Source organism: Bombina bombina, chromosome 1 (assembly GCF_027579735.1).
Source record: "Bombina bombina isolate aBomBom1 chromosome 1, aBomBom1.pri, whole genome shotgun sequence".
In the NCBI taxonomy this organism is placed as follows: Eukaryota; Metazoa; Chordata; class Amphibia; order Anura; family Bombinatoridae; genus Bombina; species Bombina bombina.
Window position 1 is genome coordinate 1,456,014,237 of NC_069499.1, and position 23,153 is coordinate 1,456,037,389.

At 38.0% G+C, this 23,153-nt stretch overlaps 1 protein-coding gene across 8 annotated transcripts in view; it reads left to right on the forward strand.

Moving 5' to 3' along the window:
- The window catches only part of LOC128653023 (mucin-5AC), a 353,148-nt gene that overhangs the window by 113,410 nt on the left and 216,585 nt on the right, over positions 1-23,153 (forward strand). For 3 of the 8 annotated variants that reach the window (XM_053706065.1, XM_053706075.1, XM_053706094.1), the window contains one exon: positions 1,031-1,105. The exons of the other annotated variants lie outside the window; for them this stretch is intronic. In XM_053706065.1, the coding sequence (XP_053562040.1) occupies positions 1,031-1,105 (75 nt within the window). The remainder of the gene's footprint in view (positions 1-1,030; positions 1,106-23,153) is intronic. 8 annotated transcript variants of the gene reach the window in all.

Sequence of the window (23,153 nt, forward strand, 5' to 3'; positions counted from 1 at the left end):
TATTCCACATAGACATCAATGGGGTTGCGTTACGGAGCTTTTCATTCCGCGCTTCAGGTGTTAGTTTTTTTTTAACACTCTCTCTCCATTGATGTCTATGATGAAAGCGTGCACGAGCACGTATTCTCAGCCCTTGGATTTTTGTGCGGTATTTAGCTTATCGCCACCATATTGCACGCACAAGGTGGCTTTTCAGAAACTTGTAATGGCAGCGCTATGGAGAGGGAAATTGCAACTTTTGTTGCGTTCGTTTTGCACCCTCTATAGCTCATAATTCGTAATCTAGGCGAGTGTCATTTACAACATTAACAATGTTTTACACTGTATTTCTGATCAAATTAATATTATTTTAATGGACAAAAAAAATGATTTTCTTTTTTAAACAAGGAAATTTCGAAGTGACCCAAAACTTTTGAACACTAGCGTATATAGTATATAACAGGGTTAGCCTTAAAAAGTCTGCAGGTTTCTTTTCCAGATCTGAGAATTAGAAAATCCACATGTTTTAAAGCTAAAGTATGTGACATGGGGCAAAATAAATAAGTAGATTGCAAATGAAACATTTAGGGGTCTATTTATCAAGCTCCGAATGAAGCTTGATGCCCTGTGTTTCTGGCGAGCCTTCAGGCTCGCCAGAAACACAAGTTATGAAGCAGCAGTCTAAAGACCGCTACTCCATAACCTGTACGTCTGCTCTGAGGCGGCGGACAGAAATCAACCTGATCGAATACGATCGGGTTGATTGACACCCCCTCTGCAGGGGGCGGTATTGCACCAGCTATGCAAGAACTGCTGGTGCAATGATAAATGCCGACAGCGTATGCTGTGGGCATTTATCGATGTGTGGCCGACATGGTTCGCTATAGCGGATCATGTCCGTCCGCACAATGATAAATGGACCCCTTAGTATAAAAGTCTTAAGGTATTTACTGTTTCTCTAATTTTTCTAACCAAAATCTCATTATGCCCATCCTGATGTAAAACTTTATCCTACAAGTTCTGTTTTCATTGTTCACTTCTTTCATTTCAGCAATCCCTGATATTGTCACTACTGAAAGAGCAACTCTACAATCAACAAGCAAGTTAAAACCTATCATATCTACAGGTAAGACAGACTTTCCAATGCATGTCTGTAGTGCTATGTAGGGATATACCTAACTATAGCTAATATAGTATAGAGCACTGATAGTCTTCAAGCACAGAATGCTTTTTTTCCAGAACAGTATTTCTATTGTGAAGGAGATGGTAAGGGCTTTCTTTAGGTATTTGTCATTGTTATATCAATAACCTGGATGCTGGAAATTTTTTTCCATTTGAAAGGAAAAAAAGATGCTTGTTTAATTTTATTATAAGGTATCAAATCCCTAGCTATTGTGGGGGCAAAAGATTAGAAACATATATCCATATGGTTCAGGTGATTGCTGCTGTCAGGTGGTCACCTGATAGCTACCTGGGCACTCAACTCCCCAAATCAAAGGGAGGCCTCTAATCTATGGAAATGGGCTAGGTTGCTCTTTGTGTGTGACTTATACTGTCTTTAGGGCAAAGGAGTTATTTTCCCCTATAAGTAAATACATTATGTAGCTGACTGCCATTTTTGTGATGGGGCAAGGAACCCTCCTCATTGGAAATAAAAGGCTCCCCCCTTCCAAACTGTGTCTCATTTCCTCTAAGGGCTAGATTACAAGTGGAGCGCTATTTAATGCTCCAACCTGAGCGTTAACTGCACTAGAAGTTAGCTTTTTGCGCCCGTCGGTTTGTGCTCATATTATGAGTTGAAAGTAAACTGTTTTTGCTTAGGTGCTAACCCTAAAAGACTAATTTTGAATATTGTGCAATATAACATATTCCCCCATAGAAGTCAATAGACCAAAATAGCTGGAAAAAAACACGCAAACCCAATTGAATATTCTCACATGCGTTAACCCAACATGAAAATATGAATTTCCTATTTAAATGTTCGTCACATAGCAGAATATGTTCTATTCTAAATATATATTTATACCTACATGATTATATATAAGTATAAATATATACATATATATATATATATATATATATATATATATATATATATATATATATATATATATAGGAATATGTATTTATAAACAGAACATATTCTGCTATGTGCAGAACATTGGAGTGTGAAATATTTACAGTAAATACACACTATAAAACTTTATTAAATATGAATATTGCATAAATATTTTATATATGTTTTTATCTACTTAACTGCAAAGTGCTCCAATGCATATGGGTGAAACGCACGTAGCTGTCGTTTTGTCGGAGGGGTAACAGCAGTGGAGGCTCCTCCAGTTATGCACATTCACACGTGAACCCCCCAGGGGGCAAGCAGGGAAAAAAAAAATTAAAATTGAGCAAAAAAAAAAAAAAAAAAAAAAAAAATTGAGCAAAAAAAAAAATGTTTAATTTTTTTTTTTTATTAGTGTATGTGTGTTAAAAGTTTATTTATAATATTATAATATTATCATATTTCAAGTCCACTGTCATTGCGCAGATCTGAGTGTATATAGGTACCCATCCATTTATATTCATTTATTGCAAAACTTAGCAAAGCAGGAGGGAGCTAGGAACAGGCGGACACAGAGCAACAGAGCCAGCGCAGAGAGACTGCAGGATTTCAGCTCAGGCTCAGCTGACGTCACCAGAGACCACACCGCGTCAGTCACAGTACACTGACTAGCTAATCTTTCTCACTCCTCCTCCTCCAGGCTGCTCTGGCACTGCGCGCACACACTCCCACAAGTTCAAGTCACCTGACCTCCTCCCTATCCTAACCTGATCGCACGTGTGATAAAGCAAACCCCTATCCTGCACAGTGATCTCTATGCATCACTGTGCAGACATAGCTCCTCCCAGCCCGGCACCACTAATAGACCCCTATTCGCACAGGCTGAAGTGTGCAAGCTGACTTCAGCCTGTGCTCTGGCTCCTCCCACAGCCTGCCTGTCAGTGCCTGATGCCGCTCTGATATGCTGTTGCGTAAACGTGACCGCCCCCACAAGGCTACTCCCCCTCAACGGCGCCAAAATCTCATTGAGGAGATAGCCGTTGAGCGGATAGGAGCCTTGTGTTTAGAGCTCTGACTTATTCCTTAATGTTCAACAAACTTGCCTCTCAGACTGACTGACTCTTGTTAAAAACATGAACGATTTACCCTAGCTAGCCCTTGCTGGCACTGGGCACTGGGGGGGGGGCACTGGGCAGTGGGCCTTATTTTGCTGCAGGCCTGCAGCTTATTAGTTTAACTTGTCTTTAGTTTAAACTTAAAGTGTAGTGTTAAAGTAGTCACGTACGCCTAGATTTAGAGTTCTGCGGCCAAAGGGGTGCGTTAGCTACGCGTGCTTTTTCTCCCCCGCACCTTTTAAATACCGCTGGTATTTAGAGTTCACAGAATGGCTGGGTTTTCAGTGCGTTAGGCTCCAAAAAGGGAGCGTAGAGCATAATTTAACGCCACTGCAACTCTAGATACCAGCGGTGCTTACGGACGCTGCCAGCTTCAAAAACATGCTCGTGCACGATTCCCCCATAGAAAACAATGGGGCTGATTGAGCTGAAAAAAAACCTAACACCTGCAAAAAAGCTGCGTTCAGCTCCTAACGCAGCCCCATTGTTTGCTATGGGGAAACACTTCCTACATCTGCACCTAACACCCTAACATGTACCCCGAGTCTAAACACCCCTAACCTTACACTTATTAACCTCTAATCTGCCGCCCCCGCTATCGCTGACACCTGCATATTATTATTAACCCCTAATCTGCCGCTCCGTACACCACCGCCACTAATTTATTTAATAAGAGTTAATTTATTTCGTTAGAATAAAATTATATTTAATTTAGGGGGGTGTTAGGGTTAGGGTTAAAATTAGCTTTAGGGGTTAAAAAATTTATTAGAGTAGCGGTGAGCTCCGATTGGCAGATTAGGGGTTAATACTTGAAGTTAGGTGTCGGCGATGTTAGGGAGGGCAGATTAGGGGTTAATACTATTTATTATAGGGTTATTGAGGCGGGAGTGAGGCGGATTAGGGGTTAATAACTTTATTATCGTAGCAGTGCGGTCCGCACGGCAGATTAGGGGTTAATAAGTATAGGCAGGTGGAGGCGACGTTGAGGGGGGCAGATTAGGGGTTAATAAATATAATATAGGGGTCGGCGGTGTTAGGGGCAGCAGATTAGGGGTACATAGCTATAATGTAGCTGGCGGCGGCGTGCGGACGGCAGATTAGGGGTTAATAAGTGTAGGTAGCTGGCGGCGACGTTGTGGGGGGCAGATTAGGGGTTAATAAATATAATATAGGGGTCGGCGGTGTTAGGGGCAGCAGATTAGGGGTACATAGGGATAACGTAGTTGGCGGCAGTGTACGGAGCGGAAGATTAAGGGTTAAAAAATTTAAATATAGTGGCGGCGATGTGGGGGGACCTCGGTTTAGGGGTACATTGGTAGTTTATGGGTGTTAGTGTACTTTAGAGCACAGTAGTTAAGAGCTTTATAAACCGGCGTTAGCCCAGAAAGCTCTTAACTACTGACTTTTTTCTGCGGCTGGAGTTTTGTCGTTAGAGTTCTAACGCTCACTTCAGCCACGACTCTAAATACCGGCGTTAGAAAGATCCCATTGAAAAGATAGGATACGCAATTGACGTAAGGGGATCTGCGGTATGGAAAAGTCGCGGCTGGAAAGTGAGCGTTAGACCCTTTAATGACTGACTCTAAATACCAGCGGTAGCCCAAAACCAGCGTTAGGAGCCTCTAACGCTGGTTTTGACAGCTACCGCCCAACTCTAAATCTAGCCATTAGTTAGTTAACTTAACTTAGAGGTAACAGAGTTGAGAAAGATCACTAGAGAGTGAGACAGAGACACCATTGTGTGAGAATTTATTTTTTATTTTTTGTTATAACTTTCTAACATTTAGAGTACTTAGGTAGAGTAGAGGTGAGGGAGTTCTCTCTTAAAACAATTGGCTGGCTTTAGTCAGTAAGTTTAGTGGAGTAATTTGGGAATAATAAAATAATTTTTTTGTCAGCAGATAGATTGCAATTAGAAGTTTTGCAAAAAAATTTTTTTTTTTTTTTTTTTACAAATACAAGTATTTACAAGTATTTTAGCAGATTAATTACCAGATTGCAATTAGAAGTTTTGCAAAAAAAGAACAAAGTTTTTTTTAAAAAAAGCAGTTAACTGCTGTGCTGCTGCTGATACTAGTTGTTGACCGTTGACGGCTGTCACGGTTGCTTACCATTAATACATTTAAGTATTTTAGCAGATTAATTAATTAGCAGATTGCAATTAGAAGTTTTGCAAAAAAAGGTAAAAGTTTTTTTTAAAAAAAAGCAGTTAACTGCTGTGCTGCTGCTGATACTAGTTGTTGACCGTTGACGGCTGTCACGGTTGCTTACCATTAATACATTTAAGTATTTTAGCAGATTAATTAATTAGCAGATTGCAATTAGAAGTTTTGCAAAAAAAGGTAAAAGTTTTTTTTAAAAAAAAGCAGTTAACTGCTGTGCTGCTGCTGATACTAGTTGTTGACCGTTGACGGCTGTCACGATTGCTTACCATTAATACATTTAATTTAAGTATTTTAGCAGATTAATTAGCAGATTGCAATTAGAAGTTTTGCAAAAAAGAACAAAGTTTTTTTTTTTTTTAAAAGCAGTTAACTGCTGTGCTGCTGATACTAGTTGTTGACCGTTGACGGCTGTCACGGTTGCTTACCATTAATACATTTAAGTATTTTAGCAGATTAATTAATTAGCAGATTGCAATTAGAAGTTTTGCAAAAAAAGGTAAAAGTTTTTTTTGAAAAAAAAGCAGTTAACTGCTGTGCTGCTGCTGATACTAGTTGTTGACCGTTGACGGCTGTCACGGTTGCTTTAACTTGCTTACCATTAATACATTTAAGTATTTTAGCAGATTAATTAGCAGATTGCAATTAGAAGTTTTGCAAAAAAAGAACAAAGTTTTTTTTAAAAAAAAGCAGTTAACTGCTGTGCTGCTGCTGATACTAGTTGTTGACCGTTGACGGCTGTCACGGTTGCTTTAACTTGCTTACCATTAATACATTTAAGTATTTTAGCAGATTAATTAGCAGATTGCAATTAGAAGTTTTGCAAAAAAAAGGTCAAAGTTTTTTTTGTTAAAAAAACTGCTGTGCTGCTGCTGATACTAAAATTATGCAGTAAACCGACATATTTAACATTTTATTTTTTTATCTCTAGTGAGCTATATTATTATAATTATTATAAGATATTACCTATCAGTTGTAGTTGATATTTTCTAACAGCTGCAATATATTTTATAACAACTGGCGCCGCAAAACTACTTGCCGTTGCCTACTAGTGTTGTGTTGTATATTTTATAACAGCTGCAGAGCTACCTACCTACAAGTTATATATTACATAACAACCGCCAAACTATTAAACTTTTAATATATTTTCTAACAGCTGCAGAGCTACCTACATACAAGTTATATATTAGATAACAACCGCCAAACTATTAAACTATTACTTCAAGTTGAGTTGTATATTTTCTAACAGCTGCAGAGCAGCAGAGCTACCTACCTACAAGTTATATATTACATAACAACCACAGAACTATTAAACTTTTAATATATTTTCTAACAGCTGCAGAGCTACCTACCTACAAGTTATATATTACATAACAACCGCCAAACTATTAAACTATTACTGCAAGTTGAGTTGTATATTTTCTAACAGCTGCAGAGCTACCTACCTACAAGTTATAAATTAGATAACAACCGCCAAACTATTAAACTATTATTTGAAGTTGAGTTGTATATTTTCTAACAGCTGCAGAGCAGCAGAGCTACCTACCTACAAGTTATATATTACATAACAACCACAAAACTATTAAACTTTTCATATATTTTCTAACAGCTGCAGAGCTACCTACCTACAAGTTATATATTACATAACAACCGCCAAACTATTAAACTATTACTTCAAGTTGAGTTGTATATTTTCTAACAGCTGCAGAGCTACCTACATACAAGTTATATATTAGATAAGAGAAAAGGACTGTTCTTTGTGTGTAAACTAACAGTTAAGATGGCACTTAGTAAAATTAGTGTGTCTGAGCTAAAGCAATTACATTTTTCAACGTTGCCCATTGAAAGAAAAATTGAAATTAAAATGCTCAGGCCAAAACCTATGCTTAACCTTACCCAGGTGAAAAAATGTAAAACTAGAGATTACAAAAGAGAATTCAAACCCGAGGTATATGATAAATATCCATGGATTTGTGGTTGTGAATTATCTAACAGGCTCTTTTGTTTTTATTGTCTACTGTTTGCAAAACAAAGTGGGGATTCAAGCTGGGTGAGTTATGGTGTCGCCGATTTATCACATTTAAGTAAAAAAACTAATAAACATAATTGCTCCCAATCACATTTAAACTCCACATTAGAGTTTAATTTGCTAGGAAGGGTTGATATTCAGCAACAACTTGACAGTGCATATCGCTTGAATATTAAAAAACATAGGCCTAGATTTAGAGTTCGGCGGTAAAAGGGCTGTTAACGCTCCGCGGGTTTTTTTCTGGCCGCACCATAAATTTAACTCTGGTATCGAGAGTTCAAACAAATGCTGCGTTAGGCTCCAAAAAAGGAGCGTAGAGCATTTTTACCGCAAATGCAACTCTCGATACCAGAGTTGCTTACGGACGCGGCCGGCCTCAAAAACGTGCTCGTGCACGATTCTCCCATAGGAAACAATGGGGCTGTTTGAGCTGAAAAAAAACCTAACACCTGCAAAAAAGCAGCGTTCAGCTCCTAACGCAGCCCCATTGTTTCCTATGGGGAAACACTTCCTACGTCTGCACCTAACACTCTAACATGTACCCCGAGTCTAAACACCCCTAACCTTACACTTATTAACCCCTAATCTGCCGCCCCCGCTATCGCTGACCCCTGCATTACACTTTTAACCCCTAATCTGCCGCTCCGTAAACCGCCGCCACCTACGTTATCCCTATGTACCCCTAATCTGCTGCCCTAACATCGCCGACCCCTATGTTATATTTATTAACCCCTAATCTGCCCCCCACAACGTCGCCGACACCTACCTACACTTATTAACCCCTAATCTGCCGAGCGGACCTGAGCGCTACTATAATAAATGTATTAACCCCTAATCCGCCTCACTAACCCTATAATAAATAGTATTAACCCCTAATCTGCCCTCCCTAACATCGCCGACACCTACCTTCAATTATTAACCCCTAATCTGCCGACCGGAGCTCACCGCTATTCTAATAAATGTATTAACCCCTAAAGCTAAGTCTAACCCTAACACTAACACCCCCCTAAATTAAATATAATTTAAATCTAACGAAATAAATTAACTCTTATTAAATAACTTATTCCTATTTAAAGCTAAATACTTACCTGTAAAATAAACCCTAATATATCTACAATATAAATTATAATTATATTATAGCTATTTTAGGATTAATATTTATTTTACAGGCAACTTGGTATTTATTTTAACTAGGTACAATAGCTATTAAATAGTTAAGAACTATTTAATAGTTACCTAGTTAAAATAATTACAAATTGACCTGTAAAATAAATCCTAACCTAAGATATAATTAAACCTAACACTACCCTATCAATAAAATAATTAAATAAACTACCTACAATTACCTACAATTAACCTAACACTACACTATCAATAAATTAAATAAACACAATTGCTACAAATAAATACAATTAAATAAACTATCTAAAGTACAAAAAATAAAAAAGAACTAAGTTACAGAAAATAAAAAAATATTTACAAACATAAGAAAAATATTACAACAATTTTAAACTAATTACACCTACTCTAAGCCCCCTAATAAAATAACAAAGACCCCCAAAATAAAAAATTCCCTACCCTATTCTAAAATACAAAAATTACAAGCTCTTTTACCTTACCAGCCCTGAACAGGGCCCTTTGCGGGGCATGCCCCAAGAATTTCAGCTCTTTTGCCTGTAAAAAAAAACATACAATACCCCCCCCCCCAACATTACAACCCACCACCCACATACCCCTAATCTAACCCAAACCCCCCTTAAATAAACCTAACACTAAGCCCCTGAAGATCTTCCTACCTTGTCTTCACCTCACCAGGTATCACCGATCCGTCCTGGCTCCAAGATCTTCATCCAACCCAAGCGGGGGTTGGCGATCCATAATCCGGTGCTCCAAAGTCTTCCTCCTATCCGGCAAGAAGAGGACATCCGGACCGGCAAACATCTTCTCCAAGCGGCATCTTCTATGTTCTTCCATCCGATGACGACCGGCTCCATCTTGAAGACCTCCAGCGCGGATCCATCCTCTTCTTCCGACGACTAGACGACGAATGACGGTTCCTTTAAGGGACGTCATCCAAGATGGCGTCCCTCGAATTCCGATTGGCTGATAGGATTCTATCAGCCAATCGGAATTAAGGTAGGAATTTTCTGATTGGCTGATGGAATCAGCCAATCAGAATCAAGTTCAATCCGATTGGCCGATCCCATCAGCCAATCAGATTGAGCTCGCATTCTATTGGCTGATCGGAACAGCCAATAGAATGCGAGCTCAATCTGATTGGCTGATTGGATCAGCCAATCGGATTGAACTTGATTCTGATTGGCTGATTCCATCAGCCAATCAGAAAATTCCTACCTTAATTCCGATTGGCTGATAGAATCCTATCAGCCAATCGGAATTCGAGGGACGCCATCTTGGATGACGTCCCTTAAAGGAACCGTCATTCGTCGTCTAGTCGTCGGAAGAAGAGGATGGATCCGCGCTGGAGGTCTTCAAGATGGAGCCGGTCGTCATCGGATGGAAGAACATAGAAGATGCCGCTTGGAGAAGATGTTTGCCGGTCCGGATGTCCTCTTCTTGCCGGATAGGAGGAAGACTTTGGAGCACCGGATTATGGATCGCCAACCCCCGCTTGGGTTGGATGAAGATCTTGGAGCCAGGACGGATCGGTGATACCTGGTGAGGTGAAGACAAGGTAGGAAGATCTTCAGGGGCTTAGTGTTAGGTTTATTTAAGGGGGGTTTGGGTTAGATTAGGGGTATGTGGGTGGTGGGTTGTAATGTTGGGGGGGGGGTATTGTATGTTTTTTTTTACAGGCAAAAGAGCTGAAATTCTTGGGGCATGCCCCGCAAAGGGCCCTGTTCAGGGCTGGTAAGGTAAAAGAGCTTGTAATTTTTGTATTTTAGAATAGGGTAGGGAATTTTTTATTTTGGGGGTCTTTGTTATTTTATTAGGGGGCTTAGAGTAGGTGTAATTAGTTTAAAATTGTTGTAATATTTTTCTTATGTTTGTAAATATTTTTTTATTTTCTGTAACTTAGTTCTTTTTTATTTTTTGTACTTTAGATAGTTTATTTAATTGTATTTATTTGTAGCAATTGTGTTTAATTAATTTATTGATAGTGTAGTGTTAGGTTAATTGTAGGTAATTGTAGGTAGTTTATTTAATTATTTTATTGATAGGGTAGTGTTAGGTTTAATTATAACTTAGGTTAGGATTTATTTTACAGGTCAATTTGTAATTATTTTAACTAGGTAACTATTAAATAGTTCTTAACTATTTAATAGCTATTGTACCTGGTTAAAATAATTACAAAGTTGCCTGTAAAATAAATATTAATCCTAAAATAGCTATAATATAAATGTAATTTATATTGTAGCTATATTATGATTTATTTTACAGGTAAGTATTTAGCTTTAAATAGGAATAAGTTATTTAATAAGAGTTAATTTATTTCGTTAGATGTAAATTATATTTAAGTTAGGGGGGTGTTAGTGTTAGGGTTAGACTTAGCTTTAGGGGTTAATACATTTATTAGAATAGCGGTGAGCTCCGGTCGGCAGATTAGGGGTTAATAATTGAAGTTAGGTGTCGGCGATGTTAGGGAGGGCAGATTAGGGGTTAATACTATTTATGATAGGGTTAGTGAGGCGGATTAGGGGTTAATACATTTATTATAGTAGCGCTCAGGTCCGCTCGGCAGATTAGGGGTTAATAAGTGTAGGTAGGTGTCGGCGACGTTGTGGGGGGCAGATTAGGGGTTAATAAATATAACATAGGGGTCGGCGATGTTAGGGGCAGCAGATTAGGGGTACATAGGGATAACGTAGGTGGCGGCGATTTGCGGTCGGAAGATTAGGGGTTAATTATTTTAAGTAGCTTGCGGCGACGTTGTGGGGGGCAAGTTAGGGGTTAATAAATATAATATAGGGGTCGGCGGGGTTAGGGGCAGCAGATTAGGGGTACATAAGTATAACGTAGGTGGCGGTCGGCAGATTAGGGGTTAAAAATTTTAATCGAGTGGCGGCGATGTGGGGGGACCTCGGTTTAGGGGTACATAGGTAGTTTATGGGTGTTAGTGTACTTTAGGGTACAGTAGTTAAGAGCTTTATAAACCGGCGTTAGCCAGAAAGCTCTTAACTCCTGCTATTTTCAGGCGGCTGGAATCTTGTCGTTAGAGCTCTAACGCTCACTGCAGAAACGACTCTAAATACCAGCGTTAGAAAGATCCCATTGAAAAGATAGGCTACGCAAATGGCGTAGGGGGATCTGCGGTATGGAAAAGTCGCGGCTGAAAAGTGAGCGTTAGACCCTTTAATCACTGACTCCAAATACCAGCGGGCGGCCAAAACCAGCGTTAGGAGCCTCTAACGCTGGTTTTGACGGCTACCGCCGAACTCTAAATCTAGGCCATAATGAGCAAGTAACGAAAAATCTCTATGTTCTTTCCAAAATAATTCATTGTATTTTATTTTGCGGCGCATTTGAGCTTGCACTTCGAGGACATGACGAACGCGATGATTCATTAAATCCAGGCATTTTCAGAGGTCTTATAAACTTCTCAGCAGAGCTTGATGCATCTCTAAAAGAACATCTCGCTAGTGCCACTGATTTTAAAGAAACGTCAAAAGAAATTCCAAACGATTTATTAGACTGTATGCTTACTGTTTGCCAGAACCAAATAAAGAAGGAAATCTCAAATGCAAGTTTTGTAGCAGTGATAGCAGATGAAACTACTGATGTTTCATCTGCCTTTCAATTGGTTGTTGTTTTTAGATACATCATAGGTAACGGACAACCGGTTGAGAGATTCTGGGAATTCACTAATCCAGCTGGACATGATGCAGAATATTTAGCTACGTGTATTCAAGCTACTTTGGAAAAAGTTATAGACAACCCAGAGAAACTGATATTGCAGAGTTACGACGGTGCAAGCGTGATGAGTGGTCAGCATGCAGGTGTTCAGGCTATAATTAAACGTACCTACAAGAATGCACATTTCGTGCATTGCTACGCACATCAGCTCAATTTAATTGTCAGCGAAGCAAGCAGTCAAAATCAACAAGTTCGAGTATTTTTTTCAAATCTAAGTGACATTACTAACTTTTTTAGTAACTCACCACAAAGGATAGCTATTCTAGATAAAAATGTTAGAAGAAGGATACCTCATGGTTCAGCCTCCAGGTGGAATTTCAAGAGTTGAACCGTCAATACAGTTTTTGAAAACAGGGAACAGTTAATTGAATGCATGGAAAAAATAGAGTCAACATCGAAAAAAGAAATAGCTATAAATCAAGCAGGGGCTATTCGGCGTATGTTACAAGACTCGGTATTCGTGTTTTGGCTTACAGTTTTCCACAATATTATGCCACATGTAGATGTGTTATACAACCAACTTCAGAAAACACAAACAGATGCTGCACTTATTAGAAAACATATTAACACTTTCCAGCAGACAATGGAAAACAAAAGGAATAGAATGGACACAGTTACCATGATGATATCAAAAACAGAGGAAACATCTAGGAAAGGAAGAGAGAAAATATTCACATTGCTCAGACTGTGGCAGCTAAAGAGATATGCGATGTTATCACAAATCAAGTAAAAGATAGATTTTCTTTTATAACTCACTACTCGGCTGTTTCTCTCCTCCAAGCGGAAAAATTTGCGGATTACGAGAAAATTTTTCCAAATCAGCTTCTTGACCAAACATCAGCTGTTTATCACACATTACAAAAAGATCGCCTGAAAACTGAACTAGGAGTAATTTACAGAAGACCAGATTTCAGAAATATGAATGGTGCCATTAGTCTTCTACAGTTTGTAATTGAAAATAACTTGGACAGTACTTTCTCGGAGACCTACAAACTGTTGCAAATTATTTCAACTATTCCTGTGACAACTGCTGAGGCTGAGAGATGTTTCTCAACTTTAAAACGAGTTAAGACATTTCTAAGGAGCACCATGACTGAGGAAAGACTGACCGCTCTAGCCATGCTGTGTAACTGGTTAATATGATTTTTCTATGTAGTACAGGAATTAAATATAATATGTGTTACACCTAATATTTATTAATACTATGTAGAAGTATTAACATATGTTTCAGGTGTGGTTGATGGAAAAATCACTATTTCAGTATCACAACTTATCTTATTAACTTCATAAGACAAGAGTAAAAGAATTATGAAAGTAAAAGTCAATGGTTCTCAATTAATTTTCTTATCAGATAATGCAGAACATGTAGTTGTTTTTTTTTGAAAGGTATCCAATATATAACGTGAGAAGTTGCTTTCAAAATAATCTTTGTATAACCTTCAGATTAGGTATTGCATTGGTTAAGCACAAATGGAGGAAACAGCCGTTGATACAATAGCAAGCAGGAGTTAATAGCGGACAACAGAGAGAAAGATTGTTTGATATGATTACTACACAGTTCTAGGTAATAAACCTATAGTCACTCGGATAGATGAAGCTGTACCTTAAAGTCAGGATCGCCTTTTTACCGGAGACTTGCGGCTGTTGAAATAACTTGCGGTTGCAGAGAGTTACTGTGATCCGGTCTGCTCTGAGAATGGCGTGTGACGTCAGAGCACGAGTTGCGGCAGGTAGCCGAATGTAAGAATCCAAATCTGTAAATGGTAAGCGTTATGATATAATGTTGCAAAGTAAAAGTATCTTTACCATCCTCTGTAGGGAATCCTTTGTTGAAGTATTTGAGAGATTATTTAAATCCAAGAAGTAACTCAAATGTAGTCGTTGGTAGAAAGACGGCTGAAAAAGAGACTTGCACAAGCACTGTTAGAAATTAATAGTAAGCAGCGTACTTAGTTGCGGTATCTTAAAGAGAAAAGTTCTGAACAAATACAGGATCCAGAATCCAATTGAATTGAGTGTATATAGGTTATCCAAGAGCTCAGGATAAGTTGTACTACCGAGGCAGTTCTAACAAATTACTAAGCAAGGAATGACAGTTTTCCAGGTGTTTTAAAAGGGGGTGTGAATGCATGATAGGTCAGTCAGAATTTAAAGGTATACACACAATTTATGGAACCTGACAGGACCCCCTCCTCAGGCAAGCTGTCCCACAGCTTGAGGCCGTGGACGATCAGGAAAACGTTGGTGAAACTGAGCCACTAGACGAGGAGCTTGAAGATTCGAGGATGGTTCCCAGCTGTCTTCTTCTTCGGTAAAATTTTTCCAACGAACTAAATACTGTAACACTCCTTTATAGAATCTGGAATCGAGCAATGTTTGAACTTCATAAACCCCTGAATCCTCCGAATTCAAGTTGGATGGGAGAAGTGGAAGAGTTGATCTAGTGGGAAGATAAGGCTTAAGCAATGATACATGAAAAGTTGGGTGAACTTTCAAAGTATCAGGCAGAGTTAGCGTGACTGCATTCTCATTAACAATTTTTGAAACAGGAAAAGGACCACAAAACTTTTGGGTTAGTTTTCTGCTAGGTACCTGTATGCAGAGGTTTTTTGTGGATAACCAAACCATATCACCAATTTTATACACAGGAGGCTTCCTATGACGTAAGTCATAAAAGTATTTTTGTGTTGCTTGTGCTTTGGCAATATTGTCCTTGAGAAACCTGAAGTTATCAAGAATGGTATTATTCAACTCGTCTACAGTCGGAGATACGGATGGAGTAACTGAGAGTGAATCAAAATTTGGATGATAAGCATAGTTGGCAAAGAATGGTGTAAGTTTTGTTGAGGAATTGGTTAAGTTGTTGTATGCAAATTCTGCGAGTGCCAAAAACTTATGCCAATCATTTTGTTGATATGAACAGAAACATCTTAGATATTCGTCCAACCACTGATTTAATCTTTCTGCTTGTCCATTAGCTTGAGGATGGAAAGAAGTAGTATAATGGTGATCTATTTTCAGGGAAAGACACAAGTTTCTCCAAAAGCGTGAGGTAAATTGAGAACCTCTGTCAGATATTATTGTTTTTGGGATACCATGTAATTTGATGATGTTATCGATGAACAATGTAGCTGTTTCAGATGATGATGGTAATTTGTGAAATGGCAGGAAGTGTGCCATTTTAGTGAAGGTGTCAATGACAACTAATATAGTCGTATAATTATTTGATGGTGGTAATTCAACAATAAAGTCCATACTAATTTGTTGCCATGGACCTTCTGCGATGGAAATAGGCATTAATAGACCATAAGGAGATTTTCTTTCTGTTTTCAAAACTTGACAAACCACACAAGATTTAACAAATTCAAGGACTGAGGAAAACATGTTAGGCCACCAATATTTTCTGGATAATAAGTCCATAGTGCGTGAAACGCCAGGATGTCCGGCTAGAGGAGAATCATGATGTTGTTGTAAAATTTGATGCCTCAGTTCGATAGGAATATACATCTTCCCTTTTAAATAATAGATACCATCCTTCTGGGATATGTGAGTGTTCTTAATTGTTGGTGGTTGAGTAGAAAACCTTTTAACCTGCTTAAGAAAGGTTGTAGTGAAACCTAGGAATCGGTCTGTAGGAATGATACTTGTTGGGTTTGTTACCTCAGGTAAATCTGATTCCTGCCGTGAAAGAGCATCGGCTTTGCCATTCTTAGAGGCAGGACGGTAGATTATTTGGAAATCAAATCTAGAAAAGTAAAGAGACCAACGTACTTGTCTAGATGAAAGTGTTTTATTATTTTGTAAATATTGCAGATTTTTATGATCAGTGAAAATTATGATAGGATGTAAAGCCCCTTCTAAGAGATGTCTCCAAAACTCCAATGCCTTACGGATGGCTAGTAACTCCTTATCACCTATTGCATAATTCCTCTCGGCTGGATTCATTGCTTTAGAAAAAAATGAAACAGGGTGTAATGGTTCAGTATCAGTTTTTTGTTGTGAGAGTACTGCACCAATAGAATGATCAGAGGAGTCAACCTCGAGAATATAAGGTAGGTTAACATCAGGAAACCTCAAAATAGGAGCAGTCGTGAAGGATGTCTTTAGTTGTTCAAAAACTTTAGTATGGTTTGGAGTCCATTTGAAAGGTAGATTTGTTCCTGTCAATTGTGTGAGTGGTTTGACAATCTCTGAGAAACCCTTAATAAATTTTCGATAATAATTCGAGAAACCTAGGAATCTCTGCAACTCCTTTTTATTCATAGGTGTGGGCCAATCTTTTACAGCTTCGACTTTTTCAGTCTGCATTTGTATACCAGAGGGTGAGATGGTGTAACCCAAAAAAGATATGGTGGTGTCATGGAATGAACATTTCTCGGGTTTGGCATAAAGTTTATGAATTCTGAGCCTAGCCAACACCCATCGAACGTGTTTGATATGTTCCTCTTCATTTCTTGAATAAATTAAAATATCATCGAGATATACCACCATGCACACGTCCAGCAAATCTCTAAAGATGTCGTTAATGAAATGCTGGAACGTGGCAGGGGCGTTACAGAGACCGAATGGCATCACTAAGTACTCAAAAAGACCGTATCTGGTCCTGAACGCTGTGAGCCATTCGTCCCCTTGGCGTATACGAATGAGATTATACGCACCTCTAAGATCAAGCTTAGAAAAAATTGTTGCATCAGTTAATCTTTCAATTAACTCCGGAATTAAAGGTAACGGGTAGCGGTTCTTTACTGTGCATTTGTTTAGTTCCCGGTAATCAATTATCGGTCTTAGAGTTTTGTCTTTATTTGTGACAAAGAACATTCCGGATGCTGTAGGAGATGTAGAAGGTCTTATAAAACCCTTGCGTAAATTTTCAGAGAGATACTCTTTTAAGTGATTGAGTTCAGGTTGGCTTAATGGATATAGATGACCTACAGGAAGAGTAGAACCAGGAATTAACTCTATCGGACAATCGTATATCCGATGTGGAGGTAGAGTCTCCGCTTCTACCTTACTAAATACATCAGAGAAATCTGTGTAGAATGATGGTAATGGTGAAGTATTGGAGTCTGTGAGTAATATGTCTTGTTGAGGATGACATGTATCTTTGCAATAGGCTGAGGAAAAGCTTACTTGTAGAGTTTGCCAGTTAATAAGAGGATTGTGTAACTGTAGCCATGTTAGACCTAAAACAAGAGGGAAATGAGGTGATGGAATGATGTCAAAAACAATAAATTCAGTATGCCCTGAATCAGTAGAAGTTAAAAGAGGAATAGTGTGTTGAGTGATAGGTCCTGTTGTGAGAGTGGACCCATCAATAACTCTGAGGAATACAGGTGATTTCTTTTCAACAACAGGTATTTTATTGAGGTGAACAAAATTGATATCCATAAAATTGCCTGAAGCTCCGGAGTCAATTATTGCTTTGGCGTTCAACCTCTTATGGTCCCACTGTATTAAAAGAGATAAGTCACAATAAGTTTGGGAACTATTATGAGAATCAGTTTTATGCATAAATGTAAACTTACTCTTCTTATTCTTGCTTAGAGTTGGACAGTCAGCGACTGTGTGGGTAGGGTCGGCACAATACATACATAGGCGCTGTGCCCTGCGACGTAATTTTTCATCTGTAGTTAGGGGTCCTCTCAACATACCAATCTCCATGGGGGTGATCTTTTCTGTTGTAGTTCCGGGTACTTTTGGATGAACTGTGGTTTGAACTTTATACTGGGAATCAGTATGAAAGCGTTCTGCTTTACGCTCTCGAATTCGGCGATCTATTTGTGTAGCCAATCTCATTAAGGCTTCAAGAGACTCAGGCATTTCAGTGCGTGCAAGCTCATCCTTCAAGGTTTCCGAAAGACGAAATCTGAATTGATTTCTGAGCGAAATTCGACTCCAAGATGAGTCTGTAGCATATAACTTAAATTCCGTAATATAGTCCTCTACGGGCCTTTTACCTTGTTTTAAGTGTCTCATTTTCAACTCTGCAGAAAGCTGAATATCGGTGTCACAGTAAAGTTCATCCATGGCCTGAAAGAAATCACTTATAGAATTCAAAAGAGGAGAGTTAGCTTCACACAGTTGGTCTGCCCAACACCTAGGTTCAGCCCTTAGATAGGATATGGTGGTTAAGACTTTCACCCTGTCATTGGGGTATGTTCTAGGTTTTAAGCTATATAGGAGTGCACATGCATTTTTGAACTGTCTATATGACCTCCTATCTCCTGAAAATATTTCTGGTAGACAAACTTGGGGTTCCAGAGAGCTGGAATATTGTTCTTTGGAATCTTTTATAAGGCCCCTCAATACTTTGTTCTCAGTTTGTAAATCTATGATGGCTTTTCCCATCTGGTCCATCTTTTGGGACATGTCATATACAACCTGTGGGAGGTCTGGTTGTTCCATTGATATATTTTTTTTTTTTTTTTTTTTATGGCTTAGTAATATGTAACTGGTTAATATGATTTTTCTATGTAGTACAGGAATTAAATATAATATGTGTTACACCTAATATTTATTAATACTATGTAGAAGTATTAACATATGTTTCAGGTGTGGTTGATGGAAAAATCACTATTTCAGTATCACAACTTATCTTATTAACTTCATAAGACAAGAGTAAAAGAATTATGAAAGTAAAAGTCAATGGTTCTCAATTAATTTTCTTATCAGATAATGCAGAACATGTAGTTGTTTTTTTTTGAAAGGTATCCAATATATAACGTGAGAAGTTGCTTTCAAAATAATCTTTGTATAACCTTCAGATTAGGTATTGCATTGGTTAAGCACAAATGGAGGAAACAGCCGTTGATACAATAGCAAGCAGGAGTTAATAGCGGACAACAGAGAGAAAGATTGTTTGATATGATTACTACACAGTTCTAGGTAATAAACCTATAGTCACTCGGATAGATGAAGCTGTACCTTAAAGTCAGGATCGCCTTTTTACCGGAGACTTGCGGCTGTTGAAATAACTTGCGGTTGCAGAGAGTTACTGTGATCCGGTCTGCTCTGAGAATGGCGTCTGACGTCAGAGCACGAGTTGCGGCAGGTAGCCGAATGTAAGAATCGAAATCTGTAAATGGTAAGCGTTATGATATAATGTTGCAAAGTAAAAGTATCTTTACCATCCTCTGTAGGGAATCCTTTGTTGAAGTATTTGAGAGATTATTTAAATCCAAGAAGTAACTCAAATGTAGTCGTTGGTAGAAAGACGGCTGAAAAAGAGACTTGCACAAGCACTGTTAGAAATTAATAGTAAGCAGCGTACTTAGTTGCGGTATCTTAAAGAGAAAAGTTCTGAACAAATACAGGATCCAGAATCCAATTGAATTGAGTGTATATAGGTTATCCAAGAGCTCAGGATAAGTTGTACTACCGAGGCAGTTCTAACAAATTACTAAGCAAGGAATGACAGTTTTCCAGGTGTTTTAAAAGGGGGTGTGAATGCATGATAGGTCAGTCAGAATTTAAAGGTATACACACAATTTATGGAACCTGACATGCTGACAATTGAAAAACAATTGATAAATGACATTCCTAAATTCAACGAAAATGTTATTGATTTATTTGCCTCAAAAAAAGACAGGCGGATTGACTTGATTTACAAAACTTGTACTTGAGTTATAAACATTGTTTTAATGTTTACCTTTGAAGTTAATTATTAAGTACTAGTGTAATAGAAAAAAATCTTCTTTTGTACTTGAAAGTAAAATGTTGGTGTATTTATCTTCATGTTGCCAAGGCCTTTGGTTGCATTGCCTAATATCGAACACTGGGGGCTGGGGCAACAGTCATTGAAATGTGGTTGTATTTCTCTATAAAGTGGAAGGTTCTTTAAATCCAGGAATATATATATGTTTTCATAAATGTACATTCAATATTCTTATTATTTTGCAGCTTTAATTAATCATTTGGTTAATATATATATTTATATGTTATTATATAATTTTACTGAGCACCATCATGTATATTTTAAGACTAGACATGGGCAGGTAGTGTAGGCTCCTCCATTTGTGCACTGTCGCACGTGAACATGGCTGTACTGAAGAGTATGCATTCATAGATTTAAGATGTCTGTGTCCACTGTGAGGAACACAGTGAGCAATGCATGTTGAGGATATGGAAGACCACAGGCACAGTTCTTGTTAAGGCCAGAAGTGGCAGGGCAAGTAAAATATCAGAGAGGGCCAGAGGCAAAGGCAAAGGATGTTGAGAACGGTCAAAAACAGCCCACAGACCACCTCCAAAGACCTGTACTACTGGTAATATTGTTGAGGGTCTCATGGATTCCACTCAATATCAGCAGATACTTGAGAATAATGTTGAGGAATCAGTCACAAACTTTAGTTGAAGTTACCCCCGGCTGGGGCTGGATATTTCAAGAAGACGATGACCAAAAACACTGCTGGTTGAAATTGGTGGGGCCATTTGAGGGGCGGGACTTTTGCAAATGGGTGTGGTTTTTAAAAACGGGTGTGGCTTGTTAAAAGGGGTGTGGTTTTTAAAAGGGGCGTGTTTTTTTCAAAGGGGCGTGGCTTTCTAAAAGACACAGGGTCTTGTGCACCCCATCCTAAAAATTCACCAGCCGCCACTGGGTAACAGCTGATCCCCGCCGTCTCACGGCTGGAGTCCCCACATGAAAATAAGTCGGGATGGTAAGCTCTTTCTGTATACAGTAATAAGGAGCAAGGCGTGGACTACACCACCAAGTGCCTTGAAAAACAAGTAACATCCGAGATACAGATGATGCATAAATGGATCAGGTATTTTACTGATATATCTGCATAACAGCTGAAATGGAACCAATATGCCTAAGTCGATCTTAGGTGAAGTATCCTGTGTGTTTTTTCAATAGCTGTTCTTTTGCTGGTCTGATACAGCAAGTTAATCCAGTAATACCCGTCCAAATTTCACATCAAATTAACTCGGTTTTGTTATCTTATACATTCCTTACTGTATGATGATTGCAACTTGGAGACCTATCTAAGGAACATTATTTGTTTCATAATTTCTTTCAGGAAATTGTCCAATTTTTGAATTTATACCCTGGAATAGAGGCCTCTAAAGGGTTACTTATAATATGACTTTCTATGTGCAAAGTGGGATTTTTAGCTAACGATTATATGTTGCCACAAAGGATTTGTACATATATGATAACCTTTTGTTGCATTATTATCATTGTCGATAAATTTACCTCAATAGCACCTGCTGTCTGTCTGTTGTCTCTGGGGTAGTTTCTAGCCTTAGCAATCCAATTTTGTTATCCCATAGTGCTGGTATAAGAGTTACTTTGTTTTCCTTGTTTTATTAATCAATTTTTATTAACTCTCCTTGCACGGGTAAAGGGTTAGGATAGGGGGGTCATACTTTTGGGGCTTTTGTATATTTAAGTGTAGTGCTGATATATTACATGTATTCATATATATATGTGTGTGTGTGTGTGTTTTTATGTGTTCAAATGTATTTATATTATGTACAGTATATTATATGTGTTTATATTGTATTTATATTGTATAATCATCTGTAAATACATATATACACATATAAATACATAAATACATATGTACATATATATATATATATATATATATATATATATATATATAAACATATACATATCCATCTTTAGACATGTATATGAATGTATCTCAATGTTAAAATCCTTTGCCTGCTTTATTTTTCTAACACCTAAGACTTCATATCTTTAAACCCTTATAACTTTTTGGTGCAATATTTTTTTTTAAAATCATTTTTATTAGATGGTGTTATTATGAGTGTAACTGCACTTTGTAATGTAATTTTTAAGCGTTATGTGACACTTTTTTGTTTTGTGAAACAGTTAACCAGAGCTCTGAGGTCATAATAACCCGTTAACTTCAATTGCGCTCAAACAATCGCATTTAATTTCAACTTGTAATACGAGCTGAAAACCCGATGCATGTTTTAATTCGTCACTTTTAATCTGGCCCTGTTTGTTTTATAGTAGAAATCAGGGGCTTTAAAAAAGCCTACTTTTCCAATATCAAAAACCTTCCTGGTTCTTAGTATGGTATGTAATCTTTATTACCATAGCGATCACCTGCAAATTAGTGACCTGTCATTTAGAATAGCAAATTCTCCTCTTTCAAATGAGGGGTCTTAGGTGATATATATGCTTTAATAAAGCTCTTTTTTTATAGAAAATCTGCCCAGTGTCCATTGGGACTAGTAATTATAATATCTCAGTGAGATCACACTTATCTTAGGGGTCAAGTGACCTCCGAATTCAGTAGAGAACCTCCTTCTATATAAAACAAGGCGCTTTTTGTCCCTGTAGCTCAGGGGGAGCAGAAGAGAAGGGGTCTGGTAGAGCCCCATAACCGTGAGACAGTGGTACCAAATATCTCTTGAGTAGCACACTAATAGGTTTAATATTTTTCCACATACCTAGATCCATGAGTACATAATCATAAGTCCATTTGTGCCAGAGTTGTAAACAAGGATTAATATTTCTTTTTGCATCCATCAACTTTCAAAGGGTCCTCACCTCTCATCTCACTAAGATAAGCTATCCCAGTCCCATGTCACTTCCAGACCACTCCAGACACGTTCATGACTTGGTTCAGTGGGTGCAAAGCCACTCTATAGTCTGACCTATACCTATATAAAAAATCACCTTTTAATGCCACTTACACTGAAATATCTTATTTGCTGCCACCACCAGGGTACTTAAATAGGGTGGCCCTTGGTTTACCCCAGTTTAATAGAATAAAACCCAGTTTGGTAAATAATCTATATAAAAACATAGAACTGTTATAAGTGTATTTTCAGTAATATAGGTTAGATATTAAACAAAAATAAATTGAGACTTAAAATAGTCATCATTCACACAAATAATTATTATTAAAGAGAATTAATTATTGCACAGCAGTGATAAAATAAAAAGGTAAAAATAA